The 27,970-nt window shown below is 37.1% G+C and overlaps 1 protein-coding gene, 1 long non-coding RNA gene and 2 pseudogenes across 2 annotated transcripts; 1 reads left to right on the top strand and 3 right to left on the bottom strand.

Moving 5' to 3' along the window:
• The first annotated feature begins 268 nt into the window (after positions 1 to 268).
• Positions 269 to 7,713, top strand: LOC113322469 (annotated as a pseudogene).
• Positions 7,714 to 8,015: 302 nt separating this feature from the next.
• LOC113321325 (methionine--tRNA ligase, chloroplastic/mitochondrial-like) lies at positions 8,016 to 12,987 on the bottom strand. Its single transcript, XM_026569218.1, has 12 exons — positions 12,658 to 12,987; positions 11,712 to 11,855; positions 11,476 to 11,625; positions 11,092 to 11,259; positions 10,873 to 10,997; positions 10,602 to 10,695; positions 10,236 to 10,334; positions 9,515 to 9,695; positions 9,207 to 9,322; positions 8,893 to 9,048; positions 8,517 to 8,645; positions 8,016 to 8,401 (listed from the first exon to the last, which is right to left on the bottom strand). Exons 1-12 carry the CDS (start codon positions 12,985 to 12,987, stop codon positions 8,213 to 8,215), a joined length of 1,881 nt encoding a protein of 626 aa, XP_026425003.1. The 3' UTR covers positions 8,016 to 8,212.
• A 653-nt stretch (positions 12,988 to 13,640) lies between these two features.
• LOC113320623 lies at positions 13,641 to 15,938 on the bottom strand. Its single transcript, XR_003346207.1, has 3 exons — positions 15,727 to 15,938; positions 15,582 to 15,624; positions 13,641 to 13,886 (listed from the first exon to the last, which is right to left on the bottom strand). It is a non-coding gene; the product is annotated as an uncharacterized LOC113320623 (long non-coding RNA).
• Positions 15,939 to 16,569: 631 nt separating this feature from the next.
• On the bottom strand, positions 16,570 to 24,520 carry LOC113323734 (annotated as a pseudogene).
• Positions 24,521 to 27,970: the final 3,450 nt, after the last annotated feature.

Genomic DNA, 27,970 nt, shown 5'->3' on the forward strand with positions numbered 1-27,970 from the left:
GCGCGTGATTCTCGTTTTTCCTGATTCCCTACCCAACTCTTTCTAATTCTTTTAAAAAAACGTTTATTAACATGGTACATTTGGATATTAAGAAGAAGAAGAAGAAGAAGAGGCTCTGAATTCACAAATCTAACTTAGATTTTTGTCCTTGCACAAGGTAATAAACTCAATTTGTTTGAGATTCAGATCTGAACAGCAATAATAATTAGTTCTTACGTTACAAAGTTGTTATTGATAAGCTTTCAATTCACATTATTCTTCTTTTCATTTTCGCTTCAACTTCAAGTTTCTGCCTTTTCTTTTCTGTCTTTCATAATTTGAGTTTGGTAGATTCAAATTTGATTATAGATATATTAGCTTTCATCTTAAGAAACCCATTCACATTGTTTCTTTCGATCAAAGAGGAGGAGGAGGAGGAGTTTGGTAAGTTGTAGTTTTTGGATCAGAAGAGTGATTGAATGTAGAATCCTTTTAGTTTTTCTTTACTTGGATCTTTGATTGTGATTTGTTTATTGATTATAAGTTGGAATTTCTTATTTGATTAGACCGAGAGATCCAAGCAATGGCAACCAACGCAGATCACCAAAAGGCCCCTCCAACTCCATCTCCTCTAAGGAATTCTAAATTTTTCCAGGTAAAATGGCATATCTTTCTTTGTTAAGATTTTGTATTTAGATTTGTAGTGTGAACGGTTTGTAGCTCGGTATCTTCTACATTGGTCTAGTCTTAAGATTCCTGTTGTTGATTTTTGTGACTGTTTAATTTAACTTTTCTTCATTAATTGGTTCTGATGTCATTAAAATGTGCTTCGAAAATGGGTATTGCCGATCAATTTACCCGAAAATGTTTCTAATGTAGCTTACAAAAAAAAATGATCTTCTTTTTAGAGTTAGAGAACTACGTGCGAAATGAGTGATTTGAGTCGTGGATCAGTTGGTGTGATAGCATGGCAATGTCTTTTTCTCTTTTCTTTTTAATGCTTAAGTCGTGCGTGCTAACTAAAACCGCCATCTGGTGGGTGTAAAGTCTCTCCTTGGTGAATATCAGTCTATTCTAATGATCCTTACAATTGTATCACATTGGCTAGTCCATTTGTCTGGAAGCCTAATTGGGAGTAAGCGCGATAACTCTACAAGGATTGTGTTGTTGGTACCTTTAAGAGAAGATTTCCGTCTGCATTGTTATTACATTAAACGCCTACTCTCCGCTATTTCTGTTATAAGATGATATTCTGTGATAGTAACCAGTTCTCTTACGACTAATGTCAGTCCAATATGCGAATCCTTATTACTGGAGGAGCTGGGTTCATTGGTTCCCACCTTGTAGATAAGTTGATGGAAAATGAAAAAAACGAGGTACTCTTTCTTTTCTACATATCTTTCTTCTTCTTCTTCTTTTTTTTTTTTTTTTTTGATTTGTTTGGCGACATAATGCACAAATTACATATTAATGGTCATATGCCTGGTGGACTTTTCTACAAGCATAGTTTAAATAAGTACCTCTTTGTAACTCAGATTTTTCCTGGTCACCACAGGTTATTGTTGCTGATAACTACTTCACTGGTTCAAAAGACAACTTAAAGAAGTGGATTGGTCATCCAAGATTTGAGCTTATTCGTCACGGTATCTACTTCCTATTCAACTTAACTAAATTGTGAATCAGTGCATGACCCACTCTCTTACCAAGTTCTCCTCATGGAAACCTTACATGATGTGAATAAAAGGCATAGATTTACAGAATAACGATCAAGTGAAAGAACATAAAAAGAAGTAGGAATTAACAATAGGTACTATTATGGTAGTCTTAGTTAATGGCAGGTCCACCCATTAAAGCCCAGTAACCAGAGGTCCATAATAAAAGGAAAAAGAGAAAATTGGACCAAAATTTTTATCCCCTGGTCCGGTACACGTGCGGGACCAGTAATGCGTAATTTCGAAATTCCCAAATTAACCTTCCACCTCTAGATATTTAATCTCCTGGTTCTTATCGTCACATTCTCTTTCAATTTTTGGTTTTGCTCCAAAGAAGCTTTCACGCTGGAAATTTTTTGATTTCATTAATTGAGTCGCCAATTCGATCCCAAAGCTATCGTTTTATATATTATAGAAGATCTCCTCCGGTGAAGGTTTTTGCAAGATATATAGGTTGATTTTCTTACTGTTGATGTTAGTCTAGTTTTTTTTTATAATCAATTTTCATCTAGTAATGTTTATTTTAGGGCTCTAATATTAATCGTTTAATGGATGTTTGATTATGTTTTGATCTCCTTGTTTGATTGTTTATTTTATTTTATTAAAAAATAGTTCAGATCTATATGGATAATCATGTTTTTTTGTCAATTTCTTCACTAGATCTGATCATATCAGTTTCATTTTGTTGGTTTTAGATGTGTTTCGGTTTATTTTGTGTATGAACCAACAGTACGTATCTGCAGTACTGATAGAAACCTAGTTTTGAAGACCTTTTTTTATTTGATTCAGAAGTACATATATGGAATATTGAAATAGAAGTGTTTCAATACTGTTTTTTCACGGATTCATTAATTATTTTTGACATGCAGCTGATTGTTGTGTATGAACCAACAGTACGTATATCCCGTACTGACAGAAACCTAGTCTACTTTTAAGAAGAAGAACAAGAACAAGATGGTGCATCGTTATGATTTACGAGGAGAATATTTGTTTTCTGTTTCCAGGTATGCTTTCTAATCATCTTGTTTGATTATTTTGTTCGGTTTTTCTTCTTTTGATTTGTTTTTTTGATTGTATTCTGATAATCAAATCGATTTGATTGACGCTTTTATGGTTTTTAGGTTTGTTACAGTTGTTTTTCGTGTATGAATTGACAGTACATATATGGCGTACTGATACAAAACTCTTCTAATTTTGTTTTATTTGAAGTTTTTCCAATTTTTTTGGTTCGATCCATGAGTATGTATGTATAATACTGATAGGAAGTGCTATTTGCTGTGTTTTTGCTCCTTTTTTAATCTTACCCTTCAGTACTTATGTGAAATATTGTAATATGTCTTTCGATTCTCTTATTTTTCATAGATCTGTCACCTGTTGTTGTCATACTGTTGATTTGTAGTTCATGAATCTTCAGTACATATATCGCATACTGATAGGAAGTGCTCCTTGTTATGTTTAAGGAGAAGTGAAGAAGATGCAGGCATACAATGGAGCTGCAATAATGGGTGTTGTTGTACAACAACCCAATCTTTTTACTAAAGGTTCTTCAACTTTTTTTCCCAAGTTGGATACTACTACTGCGGATAGATTACCTTCTCAAGTTAGGCAGACCCTGAAATACGTTCAATAATTGATAGTGAGAAGAATCGTCAGTTTAACAGCTTGGAGCTCATTACTTCAGAGAATTTTACATCTCGCGCAGTGATGGAAGCTGTGGGTTCTTGTCTCACAAACAAGTATTCAGAAGGGCTTTCTGGTAAAAGGTAAAGATGGTTGTATTTTTTCCCTGTATTTGTATTGAAATGCATTTGATCATTTCATTCTGCAATGTAGATACTATGGTGGCAATGAGTACATTGATAAGCTAGAGACACTTTGTCAACAAAGGGCTTTGTTCATATAACTGGCACAGGGTCTGGATCTTCCTCATGGAGGTCACTTGTCACATGGATTTATGACTCCTAAAAGACGGGTATCTGGGACTTCGATTTATTTTGAATCGATGCCCTACCGTCTTGATGAATCAACAGGTGCTGCTCTGCATTCTTATATTGTGTAATGACTATGTGGTCTATTGTTGTTCATTTATAATTCGTTGATAATTTGCATTCATCACCAAATTCACTTGCAGGCTTTATTGATTATGATATGCTTGAGAAAACTGCCACCCTCTTTCGACCAAAACTCATCATTGTTGGTGCTAGTGCTTATCCTCGTGATTTAGATTATCCTCGAATGAGAAAGGTATACACATATCTTTTGATTGTCAACAGTTGTTATTCTTAGTGATCAGAGAATCAGACTAGTTAACCCATTACGCACACCTAATTCCCTTTCCTGCTATGTTTCTTGAATATTGCAGATTCTGTTCGGGCTTTTCTCATGATGGATATGGCTCACATAAGTGGTCTCGTTGCTGCATCTGTACTTGCCGACCCATTTGAATATTGTGATGTTGTAACAACCCCACCACTCACAAGGTACACCTAGTCTCATTCATGAAGTCTGCAAGACTGCAACTACTGACACCAACACAAGCAGCATTTGTTTTTATTGGTTTAGGTTCAATGGTCATGTTGTTTACTATGTCTTCTGTTTCAATTTGCAGTCATTACGAGGTCCCAGAGGTGGCATGATTTTCTTCAAGAAAGATCCTGTTCTTTGGGTTGATATGGAATCTGCGATTAACAATGTTGTTTTCCCAAGGTTACAGGTAACTAAAACTGTAGCGGTTATTTGTGATTTATCATTGGTTCAACATTATAACATTTTTTAGGTTTGTTACAGTTGTTTTTCGTGTATGAATTGACAGTACATATATGGCGTACTGATACAAAACTCTTCTAATTTTGTTTTATTTGAAGTTTTTCCAATTTTTTTGGTTCGATCCATGAGTATGTATGTATAATACTGATAGGAAGTGCTATTTGCTGTGTTTTTGCTCCTTTTTTAGTCTTACCCTTCAGTACTTATGTGAAATACTGTAATATGTCTTTCGATTCTCTTATTTTTCATAGATCTGTCACCTGTTGTTGTCATACTGTTGATTTGTAGTTCATGAATATTCAGTACATATATCGCATACTGATAGGAAGTGCTCCTTGTTATGTTTGATTCAGTACGTATATGAAATACTGAAATAGATGCTCTTTGTTACGTTTGATTCAGTACTGGAATTGGATATGGAGATGATCTGGAGCTGCAATTCAGAACTTATTGCAAGAAATGACAGATTTTGAATGATAGGAACAGGAGTTGTTGTTGGTTCAGATTTGCAAGCTTGTGAAATTGGTGGTGGTCTTGATGAAGTTACAAATTGGTTGTGACGTGTGTTTGAAAGAAGGTGTGATGCAAATGGATTTGGAGGAACATAGAAGGTTGGGTTGCTACATTGTATGATACTACAATGTATGTGATGTAATACGTTTTCTAATTTATTTATCATTGATTCTTACAGATTTGTACTCTACCTGGAAGCAGTGCAGCAAATATGTACTCGAATTTGTAAGCATTCAAATATATAATCGGATTTGTAAGCAGTACGACAGATATGCACTTAGACAGATATGTACTCAAATTTGTAAGCAGTGTAGCAAATATGTACTCGAATTTTTAAGCAGTGTACCAGATATGTACTCAAATTTGTAAGCAGTGTAGACACACACGTTTGGTAGTAATGGGCATTATGGACATTTCCATATTTTAATTAATTTTGGACCTCCGGATAAAAAAAAAATCCGGTTGGACCCTACTATAAATAACTATATGGACCTAGGACCAAACAAGAAATTTTCCAAAAAAGAAACTATCTCCTACTTGCCGATCCCTTGACGTATGGCGTTTTATCATTCTGCAGATGTGACGGAACCACTGCTGATCGAGGTTGATCGAATATACCATCTTGCCTGCCCTGCATCTCCAATTTTCTACAAACACAACCCAGTAAAGGTAGTTAAATTCCCATCAAACATCTGGGCACGAGATCTGTGCTCTTTCCCATGTTTTGGGTAAACCATGACGTCTGAAATCAAACATGACATATATTTGTCACATTCTATTACAAATCATGCTATGGTTACTATATTTTGTTCTAAAAGTCGATGCACAGCATTCACAGGACTGTTTCAGTCTTGACATGTTTAACTTAATTTTGGAGATGGTTTGATTGACTGATTCGTGGTTGATACTCCACAGACGATAAAAACAAATGTCATTGGCACTTTAAATATGTTGGGACTTGCAAAGAGAGTTGGAGCCAGGTTGGTGGTTTATACCATTTCGTAGTAAATTAACCTAATATGTGTTTTGGAGTCCACATATCTTTTTCACTCATGATGCAAGTCCAACAGGATTTTGTTGACATCAACCTCGGAGGTGTATGGAGACCCTTGTGCATCCCCAGACCGAAGATTATTGGGGAAATGTGAACCCAATTGGTAGATTTACTTACTCTGACAGCTCAGTTTTTACATTTTTCTGGTTATTATAAGTGGGTTGTACTTGCCTATAAGCTCCCCTGAAAAGTTTTCCTGGGAGTTGGGTCAATCACAAGTTACCTCCTAAGCCACTTTCAATTAATTTATCCCATATATTGTCTTTGCTTAAACCCGTATTCTCTTGATCCATGCAACAATGATGGTACGATTGATCTAATCCAGTAGTAGTTGGTGCTTAACAACCAAGCATTACAAATTTACGAGGTTTGACGGAAAAGGATATCGTGACTTATGCTTCAGGTGTCAGAAGCTGCTATGATGAGGGAAAGCGTGTAGCAGAGACTTTGATGTTTGATTATCACAGACAGCATGGCATAGGTAAACCGGGTTTACATACCTTAACAGGGGGTCTTGGAAAGAAAATAGGATGAACTACCATGCTAGATGTCGTTATGTAAGTTTTAAGCTTTGGTTATATTTGTATCCACAGAAATTCGCATTGCCAGAATTTTCAACACATATGGACCCAGGATGAATATTGATGATGGACGTGTTGTCAGCAATTTCATCGCTCAAGCACTCCGGTAACTTCCTTTCTCTTTTTTCTTTTTTTCTCTTTTATGCACACCATGGAGCACCTTTGAAGTATTTATCCCTTCTCATGCTTTTGTGAAGTCCACTAAAATCAATCGTTTGCTTGTGATTTGTGCAGAGGTGAATCTTTGACAGTTCAAGCTCCTGGAATTCAAACTAGGAGTTTTTGCTTCGTTTCCGACATGGTATATACTAGAAAGCTTTGTCTGCTTTCAAGAATTTCAGAGTCAGTATCTTTGTTTCTTACCTCTCATTGTATTTTGCCAATATTGAAAGGTCGATGGCCTTATTCGCCTCATGGAAGAAGAAAATACAGGACCCATTAACATTGGAAACCCAGGTTCAGCTACTTGATTTTTATTAAATTATTGGAGGATTTTCATATTAATTTATTCAAAAGAAACATTAATTGATTCTTAGTTATTTATTCTGGGATGATATAGGTGAATTTACAATGATGGAACTTGCCGAGACAGTGAAGGAGGTCAGTTGTGATTTATCATTAGAAATATGCAAAATGCTGTAAAAGGATCACGTTACTTCTCTAGCACGGACCAAGGACTGTTACATCCTTGGCTACACCTTCCAGTTTTCCGTTCATACATAAATGTTTCAGCCCAATTAAATCTTGCAGGTTTTGGGTTTCTGTATGTGGGATTCTGATCATTGTTATACTTGATTATGTGGTTTGCAGCTGATTGATCCTGACGTGAAATTGAAAGTTGTGGAGAATACACCAGATGACCCACGTCAAAGAAAGCCTGACATCTCAAAGGCGAAGGAGCTGCTCGGATGGGAACCCAAGGTCAGTCTGCGCGAGGGTCTTCCTCTAATGGAAGAAGATATCCGACTGAGGCTTGGAGTCGCCAAGAAGAATTAACTACCGCATCATAAACATAGGAACAGAGAGAAACTACAGGAGTTTTGCAGCCATTTGGCCTAGTGTGTGTTTCTATTTGATATTCCATCATCAAAAAAAGAATTAAATGGTATCAACTTACTTCCTTCCTAGTTTATCAAGTACATTGTGTTTAAATATGGTACGAATATTATATGTGTTATTTGGTTCCTGTAAAATGAGAGAGGTTCGTCTCTCCCTAGCTCATCAATTTCATTACTATGGCTGTAATAGTGAAATCCATGTGCTTCAGTGGGTGGAGATTCATAAATGAATAGATTTTACTTTTTAAGCTTTCTGAAAACATCACACCACATGTCCTAATTTTTATACCCATCATTCCAGTTTAGCAACCGGTTTAAGACTCGAGCAAGAAAAAGAAGGGGCATCGCCATATTTGACCAAAAAAGTTAAGGCTCAATTTCATATCGCAGCAGTTCCAACCATCCACAAGCATTACATTTCTCTCAGTTCTCTGTTCCATCATCAGTTATGTTATCACAAAAAACAATGGAGTACAGTATTCAATGATCCAATTAAAAAAAAAGAAACTCGAATCAAAGAAAACTTGCAGAAGAGTTTATATGCAAGTCCTAACTCTGAGCTTCTATGGCCACTTGAGGCTTTGGCTTTGGTTTCTGTTTCTGTTTCTTGTCTTTCACTGCCTTCTTAGGAGTTTCACCTCCATTTTCCTCTTCTCTGATAATTTCAATCCTCGCGAAGATGGGAATTGCCTGAGCCATAACCTGACCACCTTTAAGCCCTCCCCACCTGGTCTCACTCTGCATAAACAAAGTACATCATTGGATGAGTTTAACAAGATTTACAACTCAAATTCACCAAGGAGAGAGAGAGAGAGAGAGAGAGAGAGAGAGAGAGAGAGAGAGAGAGAGAGACCCAAGTAATATCTTCGAACTGATCGTTTGAAAAGCCAAGCTGTGAATATATTCGCGAAGATAAACTTGGGGTTACAGGAACTAATGCTACTCCAATAATCCTCACGACTTCCAATATTACAACGAGGTCCTGCCAAAAACAAACACCAAATAATTAGAAAAGACGTGCTTTCAGTAAGAGTAAAAAACTTAAATAGTTGTTTTGCAATCAGCTCGGAAAAGGTCAACAACGATTGCCCGAGGTAGACTCGGCCGTATGAAACGAAAACCTGACGACGAGTATAGTCAAGTCTTTTATACAACATATCGTCATTCAGATCCTCCATTTTCATTTTCTTGTTTTCAAATCCTACGGTGAGATATATTTAAGAGAAAACCTTTGCAGCAGCTTCAGAAGCATCGCCACCTTTCTTGAAAAGAGACCATGGAGCCCGTTCATCCATATACAAGTTCCCTGCAGTACCAATCTCTAGTATGGCCTCACAAGCTAAGGATAAGGATAGGTTTTCATAGTGGTCCTTTGCTGTCTCTACCTACAAAAAATGGCAGGAAATGCTCAGAATAGTTGAGTGACGTGAGATGTGTACAACTTTTGTTAAGATAGCTAGCCTAATAATAACAATTGGAATCATGCATATAAGTAATCAAATTATATGTATCATAATATTGCCGGGCCTTCTATCATCCTTACCAACTTCTCTACAGTATCTTTGAGTGCACTCTCTTCAGCTGCAATAATCGAATCAACAATTAAAGTTGAGTTACAGTTCTTCTTCAGAAGCCCAAGCGTACGATTAAGAAGATTTCCTGCACAAATTTAGTGTTTTTTTTATTATTTATAATGGCAGGTTAACAGTTTTAAAACAATGTCAGAGCTAGATCTTAGGATGACCCCAGTAACTTTGAGTGTATTTTAGCAGTTATTTTTTATAACCCAAACCCATATACTAGTTTTAGAAGTTAGCAATAGTTACCCACGAAACAGAAACCAACAACTACCTATTGTATTGGCAAGATGAGCATTGACAATGTTGATGAACCGTTCCTCTGAGTAGTCCCCATCATTTCCGAGTTCTACTTCCCTAAGAAAGAAGTATCTCACTGCATCAGAACCAAACCTAAGCACCAAATCCTTTGGCTCGAGTGTATTACCAAGTGATTTCCCCATTTTCATGCCATCCTAAAATTTTCAAAATAAAAAGCATTGCTGCATGAAATGAAAATCACTTAATGAGATAACATATCAGAACCTATGGAATTTCTGAATATCCTACTATTTCAGTTCATCAGGCACTAGAGGTCAGTTTCATTATCAGGATTATAGAATGGAAACTAGTAAATTACTTAGTATTACCTTATTAACCAAACGTTACCAAAACCAACCCTTTACCTAATAAATCCTCTGAAACTGAATCGCATCTGAGAACGATAGAACAAACTAGTAGAGACCCTGATGATGCATCTGAATCAGAAGTTTTTATGACTGACTACTTTCTAAATACCAAACCACCCCACAGATTCGTCAGTGCCACTTGCCAACAAATCCATCCTTCCACAAGGCATTACAACGGATAGAAACTGAAGCAACATGCGTTTTTTTTTTTTGGAAGACTCCTCCATCATACATGGAACGTGGTCATAGAGGATTGAAAATGCAGATTGTCATGCATGGACTGGGACTGAGTATCGCCTAAACGTAACGCATTTCTGTATAAAGTACCTTACTTAGGAATCCATGGCCGAAAACCATCTTTGGAAGACTTAGTCCAGCAGACATCAACATAGCTGGCCAATAAACTGCATGAAACCGCAAGATATCCTGTGAAAAAGAATAAGGAAACTGATGAGATTTGACAAGAAGACCGAGCTATGTTTCATTAAAGCAATTAGGTCATGTGATAAATACTGATCCTAAGTTTGCATAGAAGGTGAGGGGTAACAACGTCGTTCAAAAACATTACGAGATTTTAGGTGAATTTGAACCCAACACTAGTCCAGTTTCAAGAAAGAAATTAGGGGACACAAATAGATTTCAGAAAATTGTCAGAATTGACCAAACACAATGCAATAAAACAAGATGCGTTACCTTGCCAATTAAGTGCAATGAAGCAGGCCAACCCGAAGAAATTGCATGTTGCAAAGTGGGTTTTTCTTCTTCTTGCGACAATGCCGATACATATCTAAGTAACATAGAAGAGAAGTATAAGTAAATAGTGCACCGAGAATGAGCCTAAACTACAATGTAAGATAGGATATCTTGGAGTATCTACTCAAATATCCACAGGAATTGGGAAAGGCCAAAACTCTCCCAAGCTCAACCGTAAAAGCTTAAAGATAAGTGAAGTTGTAGACATTACCCCAATAAAGCATCAAACCAGATATAGATAGTTTGTTTTTCATCAGTAGGAACAGGAATACCCCAGTCCACAGACGCCCGCGAAATTGAGAAATCCCTTAAGCCACTCTTGACCCAGCTTTGCACCTATATAAAAATTTGTCAGAAAGATAATTTGGCGCAAGAATTTTTCAAACAAAAAAAAAAATCCTACAACCAATGTTAGTATTGTCAGCCGCACCTCATTCAAACGGTAGGAAGGCTGTACAAAATCTGGATTATGTGCTAAAACCTCCTCCAGTGACTTTTGATATTTTGACAAGGCAAAGAAGTAGTTATCCTCCTTACGTGCCTCACAAGGTTTTAGGTGCATAGGGCAACAATTGTTCTCAAGCAATTCTTTCTCATCCTGCATATATTGAAAATAAAGATATCAACCAAATTTTATTCGCTGACCAAGGGAAAAAATAACTAGTCGAAGTTAAGAAGCTTGACATGGTATTCAGCTAAACTGATTGTTCAAGACAAGCTTCTATAGATGAATTATGACAAAATCTCATTATTATATTAAACCTTCTGATCAATCACATTCTGACACTTTTATCCAAAATGAAGGTTTACCCACCTTATACTCTTCACAACCAACACAATAGAGTCCCTCATAATCAGCTCGATAAATGTCACCACTATCAAGGACTCTAGCATAAAATTCCTTGACAATTTCTTCATGACTTGAATCAGTTGTTCGAATAAACTTGTCATGAGCTATGTCTAGCTGCAATAAACAAAAATACTCAAAACTAATCCAATCTAAACAGATTTTAAAACATTTCTTCCAATACAAAGTGAAACAAATCTTACATCCTTCCAAAGGAGTTTATAAGCCTGTGAGATATTGTTGCAATGTTCAATTGGAGTCGAACCACTGGCAGCTGCAGCAGTAGCTATCTTCTCTCCATGTTCATCTGTACCAGTTATGAATATAACTTTCTTCCCTAACAATCTCTGGTAGTAGGGCTGCACAAGACCCGCCCACGATACCCAAACCCACCCGTACCCGTTAAATTCGTGGGTTTTTAATCCATACCCGTCCGTTGTGGGTGCGGGGTTGGTTATGGAAAAAAAACACCCGCTGTCTGTGGGTGCGAGGTTGGTTTAAGCTAATACCCGCCCATACCCGCCCAAAAAACCCGCAGATTATATATCATTAGATAAAACTAATCCTAGTCGTCCATTATGAAACCCTAATACTAGTAGATAGGATAACTGATAACCCTCATTCACTTTCTACACTCTTCTTTCTGTTCAGCCTCTCCTCTTCTTCCTCCTCAGTTCTTCTTCTTCACCTACGAACGACAATTACCAGAAATCTTCGCCAGAAATCGACAACAACAACTTCGAATCTTCACCAGAAATCGACAACAATCGAAAAATCAACAGATTCAACACTTAATCTTCATCTGTGAACTTCCTAGATATGAATATTTTGGGGGTTTTGGTTTTTTTTTCTCACTTAATCAAGGAGAATAGAAGTTACTCTAAATACTTGAATATAAAGCGGGTTTAAACCCGTTTAAACCCATACCCGCCCAACCCGTAGCAGGCGGGTAACAAAACCCGCCCGCTGTTTGTCGGTGCGGGGTTGGTTATGAAAAAAAAAAACCGCAGTCTGTGGGTGCGAGATTGGTTTTAGCTTATACCCGCCCATACCCGCCCATGTGCAGCCCTATCCGGTAGTATCAAAAAAGAAACCAAATTAACACCAGTTTTTTGGTTGTGGGGTATCTACAAATTTCAGCCTGAATACCTGAAATCGAGCAATGGCATCAGCAGCAATAGTAGTGTAGGCACTGCCCATATGAGGAGGGGCATTTACGTAATAAAGAGGTGTGGTGAGAATGAATGGGTCTGCTGGACTAATGGATTGAGCTCCACCATCGCTACTGCTGCTGCTACAGCAACAGAACAAGGCAGATGAAGATGATGAAGAAGGTTTTGGTGAGATGGAAAGAAGATTTCGGCGATTTAAAAAGACATTTTTAATATAGGTGGTTTTGGATTTGATCGAAGAAGAAGATGATGGAGAGAATAACCAGAGACTATTTTGTGGGTTGCAGAATATTACTCTCCCCGACATCTCTCTCTTTCTCTCGAAATTCGGAAGTATTGCCTTGCCTTTAAGTCTTATCCGGAACCGGAATTCAAGACTCAAACTCCATAGCCTATGCCAAGTTTTTGTTTTTAAATACTGAGGTTTGCCCTATTCTCAACTTTAAGAATTTCTATGGTGTTTCAGTACACATTTATTCAAGGTTTCTCAAGGCCGCCCAATCTGACAACAAGGTTTGTTGCATCATCTGTAGTTCTCAGTTATATCTATGTAATACCAATACCATATATATTGAGTAAATCTTATAAGGAGTATGTTTTGAATCCACAGCGGTAGCTTCTTACGGTTCTCATAATGGATTATGAAATGCTCAAACTCCACCGCTTCGCCTAGCCCCTATTACTATTAGCTGCAGCTATCGGACTTAGACTAGTGGAGTGGTTTACACTTTACACAGGATTATTTGTGTTTGGGTCTCTTAATTGTTCCACAGCGGGACTGCTCAAGATTGATGGTTCCATCAAAAAGCAAGATCTGGAATAATCATAGGAATGCACAGACAGTATTAACACTAACTTTTAGGTTTCTTTCTTTTGATGATATATCGATTTTTTTGGTATTGCTGCTTTGATTGCAGCCTGTTGTATGCAAACTAAGAAACCACTTCAAAATACTTTTGGTAGGGGAAAGAGAAAAGAAGAATGCATTCATATTTTGGAACAAAAATACCACCAATCCAACTTATATCCCAGTCTGATTCTTATTCAACTCAACAAAAGCAGACAGTAAATTCAACATCTGAGAATTTTAGAAATTATCTGGATTGTAACTTAATCACACCCACAATGAAATGTGGTAACACTACCCCACTCATGAAAGGAATTTTTTTTGATCCAGTCACTAAGCCACCAAAATTGAGGATTCATCTGCAAGAGAATAGAAAACCACCATCAGTAAAAAGGTCATATATTTGCCAGCATGCAATTTCATAGCCGCTGAAATAAGATAAAAGCATGAGACAAGTTTAATGAAGCAAGAGATGTGAAACGCAAACTGGTTTAAGAAATAATAATAGGTTTCAGGAAATATAAAACTGGATTGAGAAGCATCCTTGAAAGCTTAAATAAATTCTCAGTTACATACATATTAGTCATGCTTCAATAAACAGAACAATATAACTGAGAACAGTAATATAATAACCAATATGCATGTTCAGATCCTATGATTCATAAGAATCCATAAAAGAAATGAAGAAGTCTATAGCCCGAGGGAAGCAAAGATATAACTTGTTGCTCCATTAATTTTAGTACTCAAACCCTCGTGGCTTTGAATCTTTCATCATGGTCAGAACAACTATACGAGGTTGAGATGCTCAAGGTTGCTACTGAGCGTGACCTACGGCAGGTGCATGGATATATTCTCTTTCATAGTTCCTAGCAATTGAGTGGACCAAACTACCTTGCTTTCATATCTTGATTCATCAACTGATCTACTGCAGGAAGCTTTCCATTCTGTGAAAGATATTCCTGGTTTTACGAGCATTTTAAAGAAAGCCCCCAAGCCATTCTTGCTGATCATATATTATGCTTCAGTGACGGAGATATCCTGAGCGTTGGACAATCTAATTCATAATGTACATTGACTATTGTTAAGCAAGATATCTAATGTTGGAGGAAAGATCTCGTCCGTACATCTGTTCCAGATGTGCAACTTTCGCAAAATGTTCCAGATGTGTCAGAATGGAACGGATCACATGCATTCCATTCTCCTAATATGACTTGCAGTTATCTCAAGAACACATAATGGGGTTGATGGTGGTGAAACCTGTATCTAAAAGCTCAACAAGCTTAACAAACTTGCCAGTCAGGAGATTTCTACAAGAGAAGTCCAAACAACACTATTCTCAACATTAGGTGATTTCAATTTCTTTATTGCGGAACCAAAACAATATCATTAGTTGTGGAGAGAGCATTTTCCTTCTGGACTAGCGAATAAAGAAGCTAACAGATTGCATAGTAGTAGTAGAGTGACAAAGGTGTATGCTGATAAATCAACTTCTTATTACGGCCTGAATTATTGTGATTATCACACATATTAATATTAGTTATATAAAACAAATCAGCAACAATTGAAATTTACGCAATCAACTAAATGCACACGACATATATACTATCAATCAAAAACCAGAGAAGAAACAAAATCTAGTGAGCTTGTGGAGTTAACAAAGACAAACTAACTTAGTGAATTTACCCCTGCTCTCATGGTAGCAGCAAAACATCTTAATGTCTTGACCTTGCCGTAGCACCCATTATGCAGCACAAACAACACTAATATCCCCTTGCACATGTAACTTATTCTAGATTTAGGGCCAATAATTAACTGAAAAATTGGAACCTCAAATGAAGTTTACAAAGCATTTACAGAAACTGATCAAAACGAAAGTATTCACACAGGAAATGATACTTTTCCATTTGTAATTAAAAACTCCTAAAACAGACATAGATCAATCACGATAGATAACTAAACCCAATAAAAAATAAATAGATCTACAATAGAAACAGATACTAAAATCAGGATTTAATATAAATTAGGTCAAAATAAAGGGCAAGTTTAATATGTACCATTTATGCCTCTGTGCGAACGCAGACTTCTTCGCATCCTCCTCTACAATAAATAAAATACCACAAAATAAAATACCACAAAATACATCAGATTTAGGGTTACAAAAACTTGATTAGGGAAAAAAAAAGAAGAAATAATTATTACCAGTGAGTCCAAGAGACAGCTTAGTGATGATGGTACCAGTAACGGAAAATCCAACCAAGAACGGCCAGTTACGCTTCCATTCTCTCCTGAAGTAAACAGGCCATGCATCGAACAATTTCGGCATCTTGTTTCTCTCTTTTCTGATGAGTCTTCTTCTTCTCTCTCTCTCTCTCTCTTAAGCAAAAATGAAACAATGTACTACTATTTCCTCTCGGGTTTACCCTTTTAAGGTGGTATTATTATTCAGTGTTTCGCATCCGTTAAAATTTAGTGCAGCATCTTCTTCATCTAGCCGTTTGTTTCGGTGTGGGTAGAATGAATTTCAGCCTCTAGATCATCTTCTAAGTGTAAATAAAGATGTGGAAAACAGAAATGGAGAAGTGCCCGGAATTTGGACGAAAAGTGGCCGTCTCCTTCTCGGATCATGCTGAACCACTTTACTCTTACAAATAATGTCACCATAGTTGATATTATCAGATTGGCACAGGCCCCTGGTGTTTGCAGTAACTGTAAGTCAGCGGGGGTTACATTCTTAAAGCAATTCATCAGCACCACAGGATCAAACGGTGGCTTCTCTTAAACGTAGCTCACACGTTTATTAAACAAAACCCATATGAATTGTGTGGGATTAACGTTTACCATTTTATTTTGCAATGGCTCGCCAGACCTTTTTAACAGCACGTGTTTGATCAATGGTGTTCCCGCGACTCGGATTACCACCGACCGAGTTATTCCATGCGTAAAAGGGGTTTATATAGTGTTGGATTGGCATTAGAGGAACTTCAAATGTGCTAAAGAGATTTTTATAGTGTCAGGACATGGATTGGAAACCGTGCATCGGAGGAACTTCAACCGTGCTAGACTGCTTAAAAATGGAAGTAGGCTTCTCAAAGTTCAAAATAACCGGCTTACCTGACAGTGTGAACGATTAACAAACCCACGCACACATTGACTATGACAAACGACGTAAGAACCAATTACAAAAGAATGCAAACCGCATTGAATTAGATAACATGGAGGTAAGATTACACTCATTAACTGTACATATTTTACACAAGGGAACCAAACATCCAGTGCAACAGGAAAAACTCCCCAGAAATTTACAAGTGAATGACTCACCACCCCATCAGTGTTCTTCTCACTTTGTCCACAATCTGGTTTTTAGCTCGATTATTTGTAAGCGGAAACTCATGGCTTTCATCTAGAAGGAACCTGTAGACTTCCCATTGACGATAGATGTCAAATTTCTCCCAATCTCAGCCTACAAAGATAGACAACGAACGCTTGCTTATTGTAGTTGAAGATAGTGAGTCACTAAGAATATCATTATTAAAGTTTCTTACCGAGAAAATGCAGATACCAAGAACCTTTAGGGCAAGGGTGACATCATAGAAGACGCGTGGTCTTCCCTTTCCACAAATCTCCACTGGATTAGCAACAAGCAGCTCGGTGTCAGGGCCGCGGTTGGAAATAGTTACTCGCAAGGGGTGAAGCATCTCCACCTTTAGACGGAAACAAAGAGAGCTTTGCTTCTCGGAATCTAGAAGCTTTTTTCCATCCTTTTGTTGAATAAATAGGTCAACATCTCGGAAACCCTTGGTGATGGATGAGAACCGGCCATAAGCTATCTAACGATAAGAGAAAACAACATAAATCAAACATTAAAAGAGAATGAAGTACTTTTTTCTTTTTGCTGACACGTGAAAGTAGAGAAATGGAAGTCAAAGAGATAAACTTAGCTAAATAAGCACCTGAATATTGCAGTCTTTCAGGGTTCTCATAATGTCATAAAGCAGACCCTTTTGATCAACACAGTGAATTTGAAGCAGTGTGTGAGCTTATTGGACTGTGATGAGAAGACCCATTCTGGTGGTTGTGTTGCCACTGCCGTGGCACACAATGTAATAGGAATTATCATGTAAATGTAAATCATCTCTCTGAGTTCTAGAGATCTCTAATACAATTCATCCTTATGGGTTTTATCAGTGGATGTAGGTCAAATGGACTGAACCACTTTAATCTTCTGTGTGTTCTCTATTTCCCTCTTACCATTCATATTTTATGATGGTATCAGAGCAGGAAAAGATCTGTCTGCTTCCGCTTCTGTCGTGTACACATTGTGTGCCACGGCAGTGGCAACACAACCACCAGAATGGGTCTTCTCATCACAGTCCGAGTCTTGTGTAGTTGTTCACAACTTCCCTGTATTCTAGTTAGAATCTGTTTTAGCTTAGGAAACATATCTTTGAGAATATCTGTATTCATATATATATATCTCATGTAAAGAAACAAATATTAATTAATGCAGAATATACATATCTTCACCAGAGATCTTTGAAATCTAAGATGGTATCCTTGTAGATCCTAGGTTCTTCCCTTCCGCTTCATCTCTGCAGTCTCCAGTGCATCAATATTTTTTTTCATCATGTCTGCATCTACTCCATCTTCTCCCAACTCTCCAGTGCATGACAACATTTCTTCCCAAAACACTGAACCTCTGCCCAATCCTTCAGCTCTTCCTAGAACTCTAGACCCTTATATCATTCATCCTAGTGATAATCCCGCAACTGTGCTATCCTCTCCTCTTTTACAAGGAGATAACTACGGTTCATGGGTTAGAGGAATCACCAAGTCTCTGAATGCCAAGGCAAGCTTGGTTTCGTTGATGGCTCCCTTCCTCCTCCAACAGATCCATTGCAGTTTCAATGCTGGAAGAGATGTGATGATCTCGTGGGCAGTTGGCTTCTAAACTCTTGTCAACCAGATATCAGGGCTAGCTGCCTGTATGCTGCCAACTCTCATGCTATCTGGAAAGATCTGCAAATCAGGTTTTGTGTCTCCAATGCCCCTATTCTGTTTCGTTTAAAATCTTCCATTGCTTCAATCAAACAGGAATCAATGCCTGTATCTCTTTACTATACCAAAATAAAAACTCTTTGGGATCAATATGACTCCCTGGTTGCTTCTACGGAAGCATGTATCTGTGGTGCTGGCAAGCATATGCTTGAAAGACTCGAAAGAGAACGTGCCATGGAGTTTCTGCAGGGATTACACGACAGGTTTTCCAACCTTCGTAGTCAGATCCTCACTATGGATCCCTTCCCAAGTGCACTTCGTATCTTCAATCTTGTTCAGCAGGAGGAGGAACAACAGCATATCACTCATACTCCTCTGCCAACTGTTGATGCCGCTGCTCTTGCTTCGGCTCGAAATTTTCAGTCCAGCTCTCGTCCGCCATCCAATCAGAACAAGCGTCAGCGTCCCTTTTGCGACTATTGCAACAGGCTAGGCCATGTTCGAGACAAGTGCTACAGGCTCCATGGTTTTCCCCCTGCCAACAGTTCTTCACAGCAACCTTTGGCTAATGCAAGTATGCATGACTGCTGCTGCTGCAGCTCTGTCACTGACACATCTGCTGCACCACACGCTCTTCCCTCTCTGTCTGTTGATCAGTATGCTCGCCTTTTGGCCTTAATCAACCCTGCACCAGACTCTGCACAACCTGATGTCCGTGCCAATTTGCAGGTAACATTCTATCCACCTCTATTGTTGACCCTGGTTTGTAGACAGTGGTGCAACGCACCACATCTGCAACTCCCTCCATTATTTTACATCTTATGTACCTGTTCAGTCTTCCATTCTCATGCAACTCCCGGATGGCTCATTCTCCGTGGTTAAGCATATTGGCGAGGTTGTTTTTTCGCCTACGCTAAAACTGTCGAATGTACATCACATTCCTAATTTCAAGTTCAATCTCATCTCTGTGAGTCAATTAACTCGCCAAACTAATTGCATTGCTTATTTTTCGAACATGTTTGTTTCTTTCAGGACCGTGTAACGAAAGCAGTGATTGGTCGGGCTGATTTTATCTCTGGCTTATATCATCTCCAAGCCCATCGCCCAAGTCATTAATAGAGTCCTATGTAATAAAACAACTGCCGATGTTTGGCACTGCAGACTAGGTCATCCTAGTTTTGATCGTTTTAAATTACTTTGTCGTACTTTTGATTACATTAAATCTAGTTCTACTTCCTTTTGTGATGTCTGTCCATTGGCTAAACAAAGCCGTTTGTCTTTTAATAAAAATTCAGTGTCTTCAAAACGCTGTTTTGAACTCATTCATTGTGATATCTGGGGTCCTTTTATGACACCTTCACTCACTGGTGCAAAGTATTTCTTAACATAGTCGATGACTATTCCCGTTGTACGTGGGTTTATCTCATGCACTCAAGAGTGAAACTTTTAAATTTCTCAAATATTTTCTTAATTTTGTTATCACCCAATATTCTCACAAAATAGATACAATATCAACTGGTAATCCATTCCTTTTCTTTCCATATTGCAAAGAGTACAATCTGATAATGGTTCTGAGTTTTTATCTCAAGACATGCAATCCTGGTTCAAAGCCCATGGCATCCATCACCAACGAAGTTGTGTTTCCACCCCTCAACAAAATGGTGTTGTGGAACGCAAACATCGTCATCTTCTCAGCGTAGCTCGTGCTCTTCGTTTTCAATCTCATTTACCACTTACTTATTGGGGCGAATGTTTACTCACGGCATGTTACCTTATTAATAAAATGCCAACTCCTATTTTGAAACATAAAACTCCACATGAAGTTCTTCTTGGTACTATTCCTAATTATCGTCATTACGTGTTTTTGGTTGTCTTGTTATGCTAGAAACACAAAGATTCATTCTAAATTTGACCCGAGGGCTAAGCCTGGTGTTTTTTTAGGATATCCTCATAACCACAAGGGTTACATCATTTTGGATTTCCACAAAAACAACTTTTGTATCTAGAGATGTTGTCTTTCATGAGCATTTGTTCCCTTCAAAGATGCTAAATTCACTTCTGACACTGCGCTTCCACTCTCTACAGATACTGATTTTTTCTATGAAGACTCCACGTCTGTTTCTCCTTCAAATTCTGTCATCGATATTCATTACTCTAATTTACCTTCCTTGCAAGTGCTGACTCGACTCCTCCCACGCACATTCTGGAATCATACCTCATACGACTGGACCTCCTCTTGAATCTACCTCTCCGGCCGTTCTTCTCCTGAAGTGATTTCTACTATCGATACTATTTACGCAGGTCAACTAGAACACATACTCGTCCATCTCACCTGAAAGATTATGTTTGTTCTGTTTTCAAGGTATGTCTAATTCTCTGTATCCTCTCACAAATTACATTTTTTGATAAATTTACTCCGCAACATCGTGCCTTTCTATCTTCGGTTATTTCTAATAATGAACCACGCTCTTTTACGGAAGCCATTAAACATCCAGAATGGCGTGATGCCATCGTCAAAGAGCACTGCTTTACTTAATAATGATACTTTTACTATGACCGCTCTTCCACCTGGAAAATCTGCTATTGGTTGTAAATGGGTATTCAAATTAAATATAAGTCGAATGGTGATATTGATCGTCGTAAGGCGTCTCGTTGCCAAAGGATACACACAACAGGAAGGTATGACTATCATGACACTTTTGCTCCTGTTGCTAAATTAGTTACTGTTCGTGTTTTATTATCCATTGCTGCCATTTTCAATTGGCCTCTCCATCAACTCGATGTCAATAATGCTTTTTTACAAGGGGATCTCCATGAGGAAATATATATGAAACTTCCCCCTGGTTTTCAAACAAGGGTGAAACTCGTGTTTATAAACTCAATAAATCTCTATACGGTCTTAAGCAAGCGTCTCGTCAATGGTTTGCTAAATTTTCTAATGCTTTACTGGAGGAAGGTTTTATCCAGTCTCGTGCTGATTATTCACTTTTTCTTTTTCATTCTGACGCCATCTCTATTTATCTTTTGGTTTATGTCGACGATATCATTATTACAGGAAATAATCATTTGGCTATCCAGCAGCTCATAAAAAACTCGAAGCCAAATTTTCACTCAAAAATCTAGGGCGTTTACAATATTTTCTGGGCATTGAAGTTTCTCGTTCTCCAAATGGCATTTTTCTTGGACAACGTAAATATATTCTAGACATTATTCAGGACTCCGGTCTTTTAGGTGCTAAACCTGCGGCCTCTCCCATGGAGCAACATCTAAAATTATTACCAACCTCAGGTAATCCTCTCTCTGATCCAAGTATTTATCGACGCTTAATTGGTCGACTTCTATATCTTCAGGTAACTCGTCCTGATATCACTTATTCTGTGAATTATTTAAGTCAATTCTTGCAACATCCTTGTTCTGGTCACCTGGATGCTGCTTATCGTGTTGTTCGTTACCTAAAAGGCACGGTTGCTCACGACATTTTTCTTTCTGCTACTAGTTCACTTTCTCTTGCTGGTTACACTGATTCAGATTGGGCAGGTTGTCCAATCACTCGTCGCTCTACTGCAGGTTATTTCATTATGTTGGGTACTAGTCCTCTTTCTTGGAAATCCAAGAAGCAACCCACTATTTCGCTTTCTTCTGCTGAGGCAGAATATAGAGCTCTAGCTAGGGTCACTTCTGAGCTACAATGGTTACATTATTTATTTTCTGATCTTCGTGTCAGTATTCCACAACCCATTCTAGTCTATTGTGACAATCAGGCTGCTATTCACATCTCTGAAAATCCGGTATTTCATGAACGGACTAAACATATTGAAATCGATTGTTATTTTGTTCGCGAAAAAGTCATCTCTGGACTTATCAAACCAACTCACATTCCTTCTGCAGCCCAGTTAGCCGATCTCTTTACTAAACCGCTTGGTGTGGATCATTTTAAACATCTTGTCAGCAAGTTGGGCGTTCGGCCACATGATCCTCCCGCTCCAACTTGAGGGGGGGTATTGGACGTGTACACATTGTGTGCCACGGCAGTGGCAACACAACCACCAGAATGGGTCTTCTCATCACAGTCCGAGTCTTGTGTAGTTGTTCACAACTTCCCTGTATTCTAGTTAGAATCTGTTTTAGCTTAGGAAACATATCTTTGAGAATATTTGTATTCATATATATATATATCTCATGTAAAGAAACAAATATTAATTAATGCAAAATATACATATCTTCACCAGAGATCTTTGAAATCTAAGAGAGCTGGACTCAAGGAATTGTCAATCATAACACTTGGTGATTTTAATTTGTTCAGATCTGGGGTTAGAGCATGTGAAAGATTTTCCTTTTCTGAAAGCTCACAGCAGAACAACTCCTCGGCAACAGTGGGTGGAGGAGAAGACACCCCATGTTGGAGAGCTTCATATTCAGGACCTGACAGCTGAAGATCACAGCTGATGCACGAATCTCCTAAAATGGCATATAAGCTCCGACATGTATCGTCTCGCCTCTTTTTTGTGTGTAAAAGCTCCCTGAAAAACAATATAACAAATTGGAATCAGTTGACAGTAGACACAATACTTGGTATATCATTTGTATGGCTTCAATACCAACCAGGGCATTAAAACCGAACTACTATGATTTCTGGAATCATTGTCCTGCGACAACTATTACAAACTAACTTGAATCTTTTCTTAACATTCTAGTAAAATACGACCGCGAGCAGATGATATATGTGCTTGATCGAAATAAAGCAGATGATAATATGTGCTATGCAGTAAAATGGTCAAGGGGTGAGCTTACTCAACAAGGTTGGGTCATGACCCCCTCCCCTTGCCACAATAGATTGTGCAGCTTAAGGGTGAGGGTTCTACACATGCACGGTGGACCTGTTTGTTTTTTCCTTGACAATAATAACACCAACAAGATGAAGAACTAGAAATGCAACACACATAATTTTGTTATCAACTTATCATTAAAACAGGTTTTTGTTTTTGATCATATAGAGGGCAGTTGAATACCTACATTGGAATAATATGATTTGTAGCAGCTACTTCAATGACTATATTTTCAAAAGTCGTAATACTTATTGAACGAAAAATAAAGACTACTCACAAGTTATCTGTAACAAAGAACATATCCATGACTTTGTCATCAGGGGTTGTCATCACTTTTACTCTTTGAATTGTTAGCTCAAGCTCACAAAAAACCTTTGTAACATCTACACGTAAAACCCTTGAACAGATTACAACCAGCAAAGATTACAAAAGTAAAACAGACAATTTCAATAACTAAAGAATTCTAATAAATCATGCTTACCATGTAACAGTCCTTTCCTGTCAAGGCCGCAGAATTTTAACAAGTACACCTGCGGAGAAGATGCCGATTTGCTATCTGATTGTTGATTGAAATAAAACGAAGCTGAATTTGATGGACACACAGATACTAATTGATCTTTCAAACTTGCCCATCTTATGTTACTTGAAAATGAATGTGGAATAACCCATAACACTACATAGCACCATTTTCCATCTGTTGAAACATCTACAACCCAACAAAAATAATTGATTGTATTAAGCCATAATTAGCCAATCTTTTCAGTCAGTAGAAAATTATGGTCCTAAAGAATTTGGAAGTGAGGTCGTTAGTAAGTATCAACATCCAACATCATTACCGCTCTACTAGACCATACATATGATGAGTAAATAAAAAACAACCAGATATTCTAGAATTAACAACCATTAAACCTAAAGACTCGGATTAAACAACAACGAAACATCAAATTGAAAAGGAGAAAATCAAGAATAAATTCACTAACCTCCTTTGCTGATTGAGAGGCCAAAATCAAGAATTATTCGACAGAGATCACAACCAAGTCCAGTTTTGTCTGGACAATTAACAGTAATTACATAAGGTTCCCCTGGTTTATTACCCTTCTCGATTAATACAACATCATCACTCGAAAACCCCATGGATTTCATCAAATCAAGAAGAAATCAGAATCTCAAGATCCTTGTGACTGCTATGACTTTCTAAGAAAAAGTAAGAGGTTGTTTTTTACGCTTTTTTCTTGTTTTGTTTTTTAGGTGTACTACTGTCTAGTCTGCTAGTGTCTTGAATGGATAGGGTGATGATCCACCAGTAGCTGTCGGTTTGGTATACCGAAGTATCAGAACCGGAGTGTTTGCCCGTAATATCTTGACACGTTACTATTATCGTGCTAAAGTATGATTGGTCTTCCAGCGGGACTTTCGAAAGAAGGGTCGATTTGCATGGTGAGTTTGGATGCAGAATTATAAAGATGAGATTTAAGATTCCTAAGGATTCAGCTGTTAATCGGGGGTGCCAGATTAAGCGGAGGTGTACCGAGGCAGGCAAAGTTTGTTTTGTCATATATATAAAAATCTGTTTTATCTTATCTTAATTTTGATAGTACACCCCCACTTAATCTAGTATCCCCTATTAGCAATCTTAATAATACGTTTGGTGTCTAAATCGGTGGAATCACGCTTTATGGGGATCGCTTTTCCATCATATTCTCCATATGAAATCTGATCCCTCCTTCTAAAATCTGTTGGAAAACTTATCAAGAGATTTATGAACTCACTTTTTTTAACTTTAAATCCCATATGTATACAATTTTATGATTATGAGGCAATACCAACGGTACGGTACACGGACTTTTAAATAAGATAACTCTACGAATCTCAGGAATTTTAATTGAGTTACCAAACACACGAGGGATTTACATAAATCCCGAAATTTGTAATCCCATAGGATTATAAATTCGTCTGAATTGTGATTCTGCAAACAAATCCACAATAAATTAATCGGATTTTGTTCCATGCACAAGATAACAGCTGATCGTTGACATGGAAAATTATAAACTATAATAAAAAACATGAAAGATAATGCAAAATTAGATTATATATGGCCCAATTTTTTAGATTGTCGTCAAGAAGTATGCTCCCAGATTTATTTATTTTTCTTCTGATTTTTTTTTTTTGAGAAAATAGGTTAAACTTGTATAAAAAAGAAGAAAAATAATTGGTTAATTTCCCGAATATTCCTAAAGTATGGTTCAAGTGGAAAAGTAAACAAAGGTATGGGTGAAATGGACACCAAAAATCTTAGACAATTATGTCCTTCATGTTCATGTTTTTTATTTTATTTATCATTTTCTCTTTCTAATTATAAAACAAATCACAAAACAAGCCACAACTCCTAAATGTATATCCGATTTTTATTAAAAAAAATTACCTTTGGAAGGGGTTTTAGATTATGTCCAGAACAAGATCCATTTTTTATAGTGAATCCGAAAAAACAGTTAGGATGAAACTTGTTGCATCCTGACTTGAAAAATTATAAAAGAAATTATTAGAAAAATAGTTAGGATGAAACTGAAAGCATCCTGACTTAAACTAAGAAAGAAAGAAAATTGTTAAGAAAAAGAAATTATTTGAAAAAATAACTAGAATGAAATTGTTTGCATGGGATAAGAAAAATATTTAGATATGCAGGATGAAACCAGATTCCTAAGAAAACAATGTTTATTTGTTGGAATATGCTAGATGAAACCAAATATATTCTGATTAAAATATTTTCTTTGTCGGAATATGCACGATGAAACCAGTTTCATCCAAGTTTAAACGAAGATGAAACTGGTTTCATCCTAATTTAGTCCTTCTAAAACATTCCATTTGTTCTACATTTTCAAATTTTATGATTAAATTCCATCACTCTTATCTGGTTTCAGCTTCTTTTGAAGACCCCCAACCGTATATGTTATGGATAATTTAACAAGAAGAAGAATTAGTTGTCCCACATTCAAGTAAACCGGGGAATCAATCTATGACATATAATAACGTGTTAAAAATTTAGGTGTATATTTTTTTGTTTATGACACGAAGAAGTGAATCATTGTTAATGCTTATGACGTGAAAATGTAATAAAACTTGGTGTTCTCATATTCTGGTAAGGCTTTATTCCAAAGGGAACCAAATGCGGCACGAGTCATAAGATTCTTTATAGTTCGGCACTATGTTCATACTCTCGTGCAGGGGCAAGAAAACTTCTCTCTCGATCCATATACGTTTTTCCATCAAATTTTCTATTTTCATAGTAACGTTTGAAAATATAATAAAACAATTAGAGTATATAAGAGTTTTTTTTTTGTATACTGTGTAAATATCAGATATCTTTGTGTACGGAAACTTGGGTTTAATACGTGGTTATGGATATAATAATAGTAATATCTTTTATATTCTTGGATATTAAAATAATATCTTATTTTACTCGTCTTGTACACCCATAAAAAATATTTTAAGGGTTGTTGGACCAATTTAGTGAAAAAGATACAGAAAATAAGAGCATCATCTAGTGCTACCAGAACCAGCCCAGTTTAAACAACAAAAAACCAAAGCAAAAGACAAAGTGCCAACAAGCTACATGAACAAACAAGAAGGTGGCATCAATATTTACTATTAGCATAGTTTTGTTGCACTCTGCCAAGCAGTTTATTTCTAGTACATTCACCCCCATATTCTATGTTTCATCTCTTTCTTAGCCTTTTGATAACTCTCATCTATTCCGTCTATTAAGCCTTTGAAAAAGCTCATAGGCTCCTCTTTCTTACTCCCATCAGAGGTTCATATCAAAGCAGAAAATATTTTTTCCACATTTTGATTACTAGTATTGGGGACCCAAGGAGTGTAATCATTAGTAATCTTATCTACTATATCATCTTCAACTTCAGATTTTTCACAGGGGTTTTCTTCACTTGCATCCTCCACTAAAATTTATTCTTCTCCTAAGCATACCCTCCATTTTCTATAGCATCTTCCCTGACATTTCTACCTGAATGTTTCTGTTAGAGCATTGTTTATTTGAACCCACCAAGCGTTTGTTATCAAGTTTGGTTGTCATATTTTAAATCCAAAACTTGAAGCATATTGATAAGATTACTAGAGTCAACTTCTTTAGGTTAAACTAGGAACATTAGAAACGTTAGGACAAATTCGTGTTACTCTAAGGAACCTAAAGACATGGCATAAACGTACACATCATCCTTCTATTTGAGGTTAGTAATACAGACTTGACTTGTTTCCATTTCTATCTACGTTTATTTAAGTCGTTTATATTGAAAACATAATATACAAAGTATATATATATATATAGTATTGTATTGTATTATGATCAAAGTGTCAAGAAAGTATATACTAATTTCTTCATACAACTTTGGTATATTGAATTACGAAGTATAACATTTATCTTTTGAACTTCGTAATTGCGACATAACAATGTTTGAGCTTACTAGATTTGTCTGTTGAGCTTTGGATTGATTATACGCCTGGAAAACTATGATTACAACTACATGAGTACAAGTAAGTAGACTTGTGAAACTTGTTTCGTTGTTGAAATAAATCAAATGATTTATTCTAGGATTGATCTCTTAAACAAG

This window comes from Papaver somniferum, chromosome 11, assembly GCF_003573695.1.
Source record: "Papaver somniferum cultivar HN1 chromosome 11, ASM357369v1, whole genome shotgun sequence".
Taxonomy (NCBI): Eukaryota; Viridiplantae; Streptophyta; class Magnoliopsida; order Ranunculales; family Papaveraceae; genus Papaver; species Papaver somniferum.

Bases quoted from the DNA above. Each gene is read 5' to 3' on its own strand.
- LOC113321325 (XM_026569218.1), bottom strand. From the start codon at position 12,987: ATGTCGGGGAGAGTAATATTCTGCAACCCACAAAATAGTCTCTGGTTA. The intron at 10,998-11,091 runs GTGCGGCTGACA...ATTTTTATATAG, and splicing joins CTTCCTACCGTTTGAATGAG to GTGCAAAGCTGGGTCAAGAG. The intron at 9,696-10,235 runs GTACTTTATACA...TGAAAATTTTAG, and splicing joins GCCATGGATTCCTAAGTAAG to GATGGCATGAAAATGGGGAA.